The 11,370-nt window shown below is 44.4% G+C and overlaps 1 protein-coding gene across 1 annotated transcript; it reads left to right on the top strand.

The window, feature by feature from the left end:
* Positions 1-4,988: 4,988 nt before the first annotated feature.
* Positions 4,989-8,532, top strand: LOC100286155 (holocarboxylase synthetase). Its single transcript, NM_001159043.1, has 3 exons — positions 4,989-5,329; positions 7,512-7,592; positions 7,933-8,532. The coding sequence occupies exons 1-3, from the start codon at positions 5,168-5,170 to the stop codon at positions 8,275-8,277; spliced, it is 588 nt and encodes a 195-aa protein (NP_001152515.1). The 5' UTR covers positions 4,989-5,167; the 3' UTR covers positions 8,278-8,532.
* The last annotated feature ends 2,838 nt before the right edge of the window (positions 8,533-11,370 follow it).

Raw genomic sequence — 11,370 nt, forward strand, 5'->3', positions numbered from 1 at the left:
TCTTCCTGTCTCTCTTCTTTTGACTCGATCATGAGTTAGTCGGCTTGTCGTCTCTTGGCTCGTTGAAGACGGACTCCTTTTCCTTGTCGTTGACCACCATCCCCTTTCCCTTAGGATCCATCTCTTCAGGCGGTTAGTCCTTTAGATGAAGAGTATGACTCCGATACCAATTGAGAGCACCTAGAGGGGGGTGAATAGGTGATCCTGTAAAATCAAACACTAAATAGCCACAAAACTTAGTTACAGAAGTGTTAGTGTGACTAAGTAGTTTTGAGACGAGTTCTTGTGGACAAAACAATCACAAAGAATGCAACACAAGAGACATGCGATTTTATCCCGTGGTTCGGCCAAGTAATACTTGCCTACTTCCACATTGTGGCATCCCAATGGGCGAGGGTTGCACTCAACCCCTTTCAAGTGATCCGATGATCAACTTGAATACCATGGTCTTTTCCTTTAGAGTTTTATCCCATTTGCGAGGAATCTCCACAACTTGGAGTCTCTCGCCCTTACAATAGAGATCACAAAGAAATCACAGAGTAAGGTTGGGAGAAGCAACACACGCAAGACTCAAATACGCAGCACCACCACGCACACAAGTGACGACTTGAGCTCAAATGACAAATCAGAGAGTGCACTACTCGAGTGGAGCCCAAATCACTTAGCACAACGAAGCGAATGCGCGGGAGCGGAGTCTGGATGCTTTAGAATACTCAGAGAATGCTTGGTGTACTTCTCCATGTGCCTAGGGGTCCCTTTTATAGCCCCAAGGCAGCTAGGAGCCGTTGAAGATCAACATGGAAGGCCAATCTTGCCTTCTGTCGAGTGGCGCACCGGACAACCAATGTAGCATGTCCGGTGCATGATTTCCTTCCAAATTGGGCACAATCGACCGTTGCAGCACCGGGCCCGTTGGCGCACCGGACACTGTCCGGTGCACACCGGACAGTCCGGTGCCCCCTGCCGACCGTTGGAGCTGCCACGCGTCACCCACAGATTTTGCAGCCGACCGTTGGCGCTGGCGACCGTTGGCTCACCGGATAGTCTAGTGCACCACCGGACAGTCCGGTGAATTATAGCCACGTCGCCTTTTCCGTTTCCCGAGAGCGACGAGTTCACCGTGGATGACTCACCGGACAGTCCGGTGCACCACCGGACAGTCCGGTGAATTATAACCGTACACCATCGTCAACTCCCGAGAGCGGCCTTTTATCGGAGACCAGCCTAGCGCACGGGACACTGTCCGGTGCACCACCGGATAGTCCGGTGTGCCATACCGAGCTAAGGTTTGGCTGCACAGAGCCAAGTCCTTTCCATTTCTTTTCTTCTTCTTTTGTCACTGTTTCTAGCACTTAGACAAACACATTAGCATTCAAACAACAATGTACTAAGTCTAGAAACATACCTTGTGCCTTGATTTGTACTTCTCACTTTATTTGGCACATAAGAACTTAATCAGACGTGTTGGACATTTAATCACCAAAACATTATAGAAATGGCCCAAAGGCACATTTCCCTTTCAGTTCTTTGGAACCGAACCTCGGTAAAACAAATCACCGTGTTCACTCGCCTTGATTCTTGTTTGATTTGTTTTCCCCTCTCTTTGGACTTGAATTTAATTCTAACGCTAACCCTGGCTTGTAGCGTGTGTTTAAAGTTTTAAATTTCAGGTTTCGCCTATTCACCCCCCTCTAGGCGACTTTCAAAGCTCCCTTGTGAAAGAGGAGGACGTCCTCTAAATGTGGCGGCTCTTTCCGCTCCTTACTACTACTCCCTTCTCTCGCGCTCACTCTGAAACTTCCCCTCATGCTCGATCTCCTCCCTGGTCCAACTCTCCCTCCCACGACCACTTGGAGCCAGGGAAGATGTGCCCTTCAGTGTGGCGAAACTAGGCTCTAGTGACCACCCATTCGACGGGTTTGAAGGTGGACCCCTCAAATCTAGGAGAACACAAACTCTAGATATCACCATCGTCGTTGGATCTGGCCAGGAAAGGCATCGCCGTTGACGCGCAACGAATAAGAGGAGCCTGGCGGTGATCTCGAGTGGACGATATGACGACAAAGTGCGCAGCGAGGTGTCCCACTTATTCACGCATCTAGGTCTCAAATCCACCTTGACAAAAGAAAGATTTCACCGGATTTAGGATCGTCATATGTGACCATTAACTTGTTTATCCTACCTACAAGAAGGCGCAGGTGAAACCCTAAAACCTCTTTTCCTTGTGATGTTGTTTTTTGGGATTAGGGTTAGGTTTTTTGTGAAGGTAATAAATATGTAGAAGAGGGTAGCTTAATTTCTTGCATCGGGTACACAATCATCATAGAAGATGTAGTGTCATGGAGAGGATAAGAGCCAAGGGCACCGGATGTAGGACCTCCAAAATTAATTGAACATGCTTTTTATTTCATAGCTATGACCCTAGATGGTTCTAAAATGATCTTACAATTAGTTGCACCAAAACCGTTTAAAAGATTATTGAATGAATCTCTCAGCTTAATTGTAGGGTCTTGACAAAATTATTATTAGAGCACTAATTCATTATGGTTCAAATGACCAACAAATAACTGCGAAGTCATAGAAAAGATCTAAGAGTTTTTTGTGTACTTTTGGGATAATAAACACTACATACAACTACAACAAAAGTCATAGATGAGATTTACGAACTCCAATATTTTGTGACCAACATATGACTTTGAAGAGACATAAACCAGTGGCGAGACTTGAAGCAATCCAAATGCTTTGTAGACTTTGTTTCCCATCATGGCTTCAAGTTATATGGGATGGATGTCAAGAGGTTGCTTCTCAATGGACCTATCACCAAGATAGTTATGTGGAGCAACGACTAGGTTTTCAAGATCCCGAGCATCCCGACCATGTCTACAAACTTCATAAGGTGCTCTATAAATTGTACTTCGTGAAAACAACTTTTTCTATAAACATTAATTTTGTCTCAATTTATTTGGTTAATATTCTAATTTTGTCATAATAACACTTTCGAAACTTAGCAAAACACAATTTAAGCCTCCTTTGGTATGGTTTTAGCTTCTTCAGAAATGACTTTGGTGTTGGCTTCTTGACAAAGCAGCTTTTCTGGAGGAGCCAAAGCCATTACAGAAAACTATAAACCCTACCTAGTTACTTATTAGATATTCATGATTAATATAGCCATTTCAAATGTAAATATTCATACAAATGATGTGAGTGCAATAGTACTAAGGAAAACACAACTTTGTATTGTAACCAAAGCGACATGTGCCATCGTAAGCTTCCTCACTAGCACATTGTCGTGTGAATGTTAGTGTTGAAAATCTGGATATCTAGTATGTCGATCCTATTAACAACAACAGGGAAGCCTGATGTGCCATGGTCGCTGGCGTCAAAGTTATGGGCGATGAATCGCTGGAATGAAGGAATCTTGCTATTAACTTGCTGTTGCTGGGCAGGAGGCGGTTCTAGGTTTCCTCCATTTACCAAAGAGTTTATGTTAAAATGGAATGTGTTATCTTCGTTAGAGTCGTGATAGGAACAATGGTGAAGTTGTCATGGTCCAATACGAACACCACAACCTCTCTAAGCCCGTGTCTCCCACTCACACAAATCTCTGATGGTGAAAACGATCGGTAGACACTAAAACATTTTCGTTTTCATTTTTTTTCTTGAAAACGAGATCCAAAACGGTAACTCCAGAAACGAAAACGACATCAGTAATTCGGAAACATCGGAAACGAAAGTTCGGTACGAAAATTACATCGGTTACGATCAAAAACTAAAATCCGATTGGTAAAAATTGTAACAAGTACCCTCAATTAACTTAAAAAATTCACGCAAGTCATACATTCATATAAAATTAGTAATAATATATAAGGTATGAGGTCACAATAGATATATAAGGTAAGAAGTGTACAATAATAAAATTATTATTACGTATTTAAATAAAGTAGAATCAAAATGTGCATAATGATATGACACTTATATTCTATTTGTACTCATACTACTTGGCATATTCAATATAATTAGTGTTCTCTTAGTCTTTCTTAAGTTCTCGTGTAAATTATGAATATATGTATCAAGAGTAATAACATGTAAGAAAACATAAATAAGATTTATAAAAGCTTCAAACGATTCTAAACTATACACCATTAGATAGATCTTGATTTTAAAAAAATAATAAATTAGTTTCATATTTTCTAAGTTAAGATGAATTTATTTTGAATTTATAAAGGTCCGTTCAGATTTAATATTTTTCTGAAAATATCGAATTTATTACCGACGGTAAAATACCGAATAAAAACGCTAATATCCAGAAACGGTCGGAAAAAGCACCAACCGTTTCCGTTTTCGATTTTTTCTATCGATTTTGTTCCCGTATTTTCGGTAACCGATTCCGTTTAGATCTAAATTTTGGTAAAACTTTGAAAATGATTTCCGGTATCTAAAAATTACCGTTTCCGTTTTTATCATACATACCCTCTCGACGAACCCCTTGGACATGGCTTTCTCTTCTTGGTGCGCGCGCCGCCACGCGGGGTGGACACTGTCGTCAAGGAGTGCGAAGAAGAGACGACAACTCAAAGCTAGAGTCTAGCTCTCTGGCTCCCCGCGTTTCCGAGGCCACTGGACCGGCCACTGCTGCTTGCAGTGGGCTGCTGGGCCTATTAATCTGTAGTGGGCCGCTGGGCCTATTACGCCTCAACAGCGGTCACTGACACCGGTGCTGCCAGGCGGGCAGCTCCGATGGTCCCACTACCTCGCATCCACGCCGTCAATCAGTCAGCCCCCATGCCACGTGCTTGTACGCTCCCGTCCCGTTCCGCCCACCGCCATGCGGGCCCAGCGTCGGCATCAGCCTCCGCGCGCGCTCACGACACGAGCCACACGCCCACACCACACCCACTGGCCACTGCAAACGACGCGACGACGAGACGATATGAAGAGCGAGGAGTAAGAGAAACCAACCAAAACCACGGGAAGGAGACGAGACGGGGGGAAAAACACTGCGCAGGCACAGGCAGGGAGAGACGTAAAGCCGCCGCTTCGTGCGCGTCGACGTCACCTCGCCGCCGGGGCCCGTCTCGCCGCGGGGTCCCTTAGAGCTCCCTTCCGTCGCCGGACTGGGCGGTCGCCGGACGGATCGGGAAGCGACGACCTGAGGGGACTGGCTGGGATGGCCGGGAAGAAGCGCAAGGCGGAGGCGGCACGCCTGGAGGAGACGGACCGGGCGCTCTACGGGGCCTTCCGGGGCGCCGCCAACTCGCTCTCGCAGCTCTACACGCTCGGCATGGGCGCGCAGAAGGCCTCCTTCCACGCCGGCGAACGTCACGCCATGGTACGTCCATCTCCCTCCCTCTTCTCCCCAGGCGGCGGATTGCGGTACCTGTTGGGTGTCGTTCCACGGTGGTAGTGGCAGAGATTTGCGTCCTGGCGGAGGCCAATTCGGGCCTATCCGCTTTTGGGCGCTTTGTCAGTCTGCGTGGTGTGAATTCCTGTGTTTTAGGCTCGATTGGTTGGGAATTCCGGTGCCGACTCCTCCTTTCTGAGAGGGGGGGGGGGGGGGATTGGATTTCTCAAGTCCAGTTCCATACTGATTTCGATTTGTTGTTTGCGATGCCAAAGGTTATGATGTCAGTAGCAAGTATGCATGTTACCTCCCGACGCAAGTTCTGACCGAATTTCCTGGATGGATGGATAGGCTGAGCATGGTTAGTTTCGATCCACGTCCAGTGCCAACTTTTCCTGGGATTAATGTTTCTTCGTACTTGATGCCTAGCTCATCCTGTTCGTATTCAATATCACACCTCCGACAAAACTGATTGATAAAAGAATCACTGTTGTATTGCCATTTGGAGTCATTCCGCTTGGAATTTTACCAGCTCTAATTGCTGCTCCTTCTCTAATCAGCTGCTTCCGTGTTACTTTAGCCTTTTCCTTTCTGGGTGGAAGCGGCTGTGGGCGTCTCACTTTGTGCTTTGCAACTTGCAAGGCTCAGATTAGCCTTGGTTAGGTTCAGAGGGATGGTGTGCAATCGGAAAGCTGGTGGGAGGGGCTAGAAACTTTACTTTTGGGGCAGCTTACTTAAGCAGTAGTACCAAGGATGCATCCTTTCAAACCTCACTTTGCTTGTGCACTGCTATATGGAAGTCTCGCCATTCAGTGTACTACTGTACTGTTCCAGTCAGAGATTGCAGTACTTGATTTCTATGATAGGTGTTGTTCTGTGGTCCACATTGTTTTATTGTTAGGTAAGAAGTTAACATTTATTTTTCAGACACAACAAGTAAGCTTTGGTAGTGCAATATTGTATCTAAATATGACTAAATCTCCTCTTCTTATCTCATCAAATGGATAGTCGGGTATACCCTCGTACAACCGGAAACCAGTGAACGCATTGGAATTGTCAGTACTGGCATCTAGTTGACAACTTAGTATTCACTTCCTCATGTGCATAACCAACCTCGTAGAGCCTAAGCTGTCTCTAGCCCTGATTGCCAGCAGCTGTCATCTCACCAAGTGCCATCACCTGGAGACTAGGAAAAACTGCAGATGCCTCCAGCCCTCCTCCAGCATCCCACAAGACGGTGTGAGTTCCAAGTTCCAACAAAACAGATGCAACATTCCACTATGCGCATGCCACATAATAGCATTATACATTGCCTAGGTTCTAGGCTTTCAGCTAGTTCATTGCAATGCATTGAAGCACAATACGTTCTTGAGGTACATAGCCAGGTTGTCTACAAATTGTGATTAGAATTAAATAGGTAGAGGTAGAAAAAATAGTGCAGTTATTTCTATGAGTGAGTACATGATTTCACACTTCTACAACAGGTGACGATTGTGCCCTCTAGTAGCATGATTTTATCTTTTTCACAGAACTATCTGTGAATTTGGAATCTGGAGCATGCTCTTGCCTCAAATTTTCAGTCCAAACTGCATTTACCTAGAATTAATGACCATGCTGATCTTTGCTCATTGTTGTTATTTATCCATCTTCTGTAGGCTATATCATCTCTCTATGTGTTAAAATTTTTTATTTAATATGTCACACCGTTTGAAAACCAGTTAGCAGGTGTGAGATTTACATAACATGGTTTCTGATACTGCTTTGACGTTCCAATCTGTGGATGGTGTAGGGCATTTGAGTTTTTCTTTTTGACATAATAACCAGGGTGCCGTTTTCCATGTACTGGAATTAACGCCAAACTCAATACTAACTATTAAGTTGCCACTTAATGCCAAACTCAATACTAACTATTAAGTTGCCACTACCCCATGTACTCACATTTGTTTGTTTTGCTCTGGTTTTTGTAAGATGCAAATAATATTTTTTTGTCTCGATCATGGACCTTTTCATGAAAATGCACTGATTGTAGGCAGACAATGTTCATCCATACTACTAGTATCAGTATTGGTATCTCTTATTTCTTTTCAGCGCCCCAACCACCATCACTAGTTCACTACACACACATACACCCCGTTTACTAATAAAATTCTATTTTATTTGGTTGATTCAGGAAAAACTTTATGAATGGATCCTGAGGCAGCACGAAAATGGTTTGAGGCTAACAGTTGCTGATGTAGCCTCCCATATCCAGGTAAGTTTGCAATCGTTCCTTGATATGTTTCTATACAAATTGACAATACAAACTCAGGTAAAAAACCTGCATATATTGCCATTTCATAGGTCATGGTTAGTTCTAAATTGTGTGCTACTGACTTGTTGCCTTAATGAACAATAGTTTATGACAAATGAGATGAGATGAACTTGTTGTTCTTGCAGACTTAACTTCGATCCTGTTCCTATCCTCTGATTATTTTCTTTGCCTTTTTACATATCCAGCCATAGCATGTTTGCATACAGTTTCACCATTGTTCTTCCTTTTGCGCATATTCAGGCAAAGAATGATTACACACTTATGTATCATCTGTGTGTAGCATGAGATTCAGTATGGAGGTGACAATGCATCAGCCTCTCCAAGGTCACAATACCCTAGCCAAAGCACTGCACCGACAATGCACATTCCCAACACAAGCAACCAGCAACCATCGCCAAGCTTATTTGCTTCAGGAAACCCTGGGTTGACACAGTCCAAGAATTCCATGGTCTTTTCAAGCGCATTATCCAGCCCCATCCGGCGGAGCCTGCAACCTTACCACCTAGAGCAGGACGGGGATGCAGGGTACTTCGCGAACGGTGCAAGCCGCGATGTGAACCCCACGGCTTCGAATGATTCGTCCATGGACATGCACTCGGACAGCCCAGCTCATGACTCCTACTGAGCAGCTCCCACCATGGAACCAGCCTCAAGAACAGCACTTCAAGTGGAAGAAGTCTGCTGTCACAGCCTTCCCAGGCCTAGTAGTAATATTCAATTTAACACCTTCCATAGCCTCTCTTACACTAAGCGTGTGATGTCTTGTGTTGTTACTACTACTTACCACTTGTTGCTTTGCGAGAATTATGTAATTTGCATGTACTATACTATACTGTACCATTTGATTTATCTGTGCATATTACTGCTGTTGGTACGTGACAAGTGCAGGAAACAAACCACTGAAAAGAATTAACAGCTTGGACAGTTTGTGAGGTGATCTTGATTTATCTGTTGCCACTGCTGTCATTCGTTTTTTGTTGAGACGGAAACTGCATAAATGTAGCTGCTGGTGTTGGATTGTGGTGAATCAAGGCAGCAGCGAAATTAAAAACCACATGACTGCTGTGCTTTCTCATGTGTTGTAACTGATAATGTATTGTTATGACGATCCATGACGCTGAGACTGCACTGGTGTCGACGGCACATAATGTAGCTGTTTGAGCGTGGTTGTAATCGAGAGATAATGATTGAACTGTGATTTTGAATTTTCTTTGATTAACCTCATATTTATCTATACTACCCTATTAAGTTAGTAACGTCAGCGTCCACACTACCGTGTCCCCGCCTGCCCTCGCCCCATCCACGCGCCCTTCACCACCCCTCCACGACCGCCCCTCCCCACGCCGCCGCCGCCGCCCCCGCCCCTGAGATTGCCGCACGCCGTGGCTAGAGTTCCGCACCTTGCCCCCGCCCTCGCCATGCCCCCGCCTCTGTCCTCTCCCACGCCCGCACGTGGAACCTGCCCCCGCCACGGATCTTGTCCACAACCGCGCAGGCACACGCATGGACCCAGCCCCTGCCGCTGTGCCCGCGGACCGCGGATGCACCCAGCTCCCGCCGACGGATCTCGCCCACAACCGCGCACGCACGCGCATGAACCCAGCCCCCGCCGCCGTGCCTGCGGAAATCGCCTCCCTCAACCGCGCATGGACCCAACCACCGAGGCACGCCCACAGCGCCCTCGCGCTACGCGACGCCGGTTCTCCGCGCGCGCTGTCGAGGTTCTCGACCTCCTCGCTAGGTGCCGGGAGGGGCGGCAGGAGCTGTGCAGGGTCCCCAGCGTCGTATCCGTGCGCGTGCAATCGAGCGGGCCCTCCTCGTCCTCAACTTGATTTGTTGGGTGTTGGCCTTATTGTACGAAGGTAGCAATAGCAAATGTTAACCTTTTATCTTTTTCTCTTACTCTGTTTCATTTGCTGGTTAATGGATGGTTTCTTGTCAAAATGCTGTCGACTATGTACACCAAGCATCAGACTTTGGATTTGCCCTTTCCCTTTACTGCATGAGTGAAGCGAGTCTTCTTTGCTTTCTTGTTATTTTCGCCAGAATCACCACCTGAGTCGTCATCACTACTATTGTCATGCTTGCCATTTGGTTTTCTTCCGGGAACTTGATCCATATACGTATTCCTTGGCCTTCTGTTTGGCTCTTTCTTCAGTAAGTTCATCTTCAGTTTTTGGCTTCCATATGAAAATAGACCTGCAAGGACCACCTCATGAGTTGTGGAGGGGAAAAGATATAGCACTAGATAACATTATTATATACTTATGTATCGATAGGTCTACCTTGAGCTTCCTGTAGCTAGGATGTCATCTTGCGGATGTAGCTTGTTCACTGGGCTGATTGTTATTATGTCAGGGTCCATCACCTCAGCCAGAAGCTTCCCAGAACTGGTATCTATAAAATCAATTGGATGCAGAGCAACACCATTGTAGTTCTCACTTATGTAACGCCCAACCACTGCAACCGTTTCATTGTAATCCTGCAGAAAATTAACATTCCATTTCAGAATCGGGCACAGCTATTGTACCTGAAAGAGTAAGTTGGCTTTAACATGTGGATTGTCAAGGTGATGTTGATCAACTGGATACGGGACATTTCCACTGATTATTCGATTCAGATTGTCCTAAATCAGCAAAGAGCATAAGTGCAAAAAAGATTAAAACATGACAAAAATAGATTCAGGGTGAACTAAGGTTAGAGTGCATTTTTGGAATTAGGTCTATAAATTTCAATTTCTCTCCTTAATCAATACAGTGACCTCATCTTCGGAAGAAGAAAAGTTGTTTTGACTTGAATCATATGTGAAACAGAAGTTGAATAGTGCTTGTTTTCTTATAATAAATAAAAGGTGATGTTGTAATCCATGTCTAGGATTACAAATCTGCCAGTTTAAAAAAGAGAGGTAATTCAGTTTCGAAAATAAAAGTAACAAGTTTATTTTAAACAGTAGCAAGATCACTTTAATTATGTTTGTTTTAATAGTTCAGAATGGTAATGACCTGTTGTTACTTATCCTCTAAACCTTCCTTGCGCCACTTTGTAAATAACAACGAATTAGTACTACAAACATCTTTATCATTTGGTTTTGCTGCAAAGCAATCATTATGAAGTTTCTAAAATGTGCTTCCATCCACAAGTTTGGTATGCACTTCACTTTGGTTTTGATTCGGCACCTACTTGATTTGTTGGGTGTTGGCCTTATTGTACGAAGGCAGCAATAGCAAATGTTAACCTTTTATCTTTTTCTCTTACTCTGTTTCATTTGCATGTTGTACATGTGCCCAAAGGAGAACAAAAAACTGTAGAATTTAGCTTATGTTCATATCGTTAGAACCAGACAGAGAAAGGAGTATGGTTCCTGAACTTGTCAGTTAGAACTGCTTCCACGTTTCAGAGAGTCACCAGATCATCATCCAGTCTGAGATTAAGTATATCTACTTATCATTTCAATTTTTCATCAGACTTTTAACTTCACAAAAATTTTGTTAACTAAATAACATGTATTTATACTTTTATATCTACTTGTGTTGTTTCTTATATAATGACACATTATCTGCTTAAAAATTACATACAATCTTGTTCATTGAAACTGATGGTTATTCAGCTGAACTGAGAGGCTTATTTTGTAAGGCTGTGAGTTATGCTTATACTTTAGGCTGGGTTTGGGAGCAACTAGATCATCAAAGACCACTTTCTCTGGTACCAGATCTCAATT

This window comes from Zea mays, chromosome 2, assembly GCF_902167145.1.
Source record: "Zea mays cultivar B73 chromosome 2, Zm-B73-REFERENCE-NAM-5.0, whole genome shotgun sequence".
Lineage (NCBI taxonomy): Eukaryota > Viridiplantae > Streptophyta > Magnoliopsida > Poales > Poaceae > Zea > Zea mays.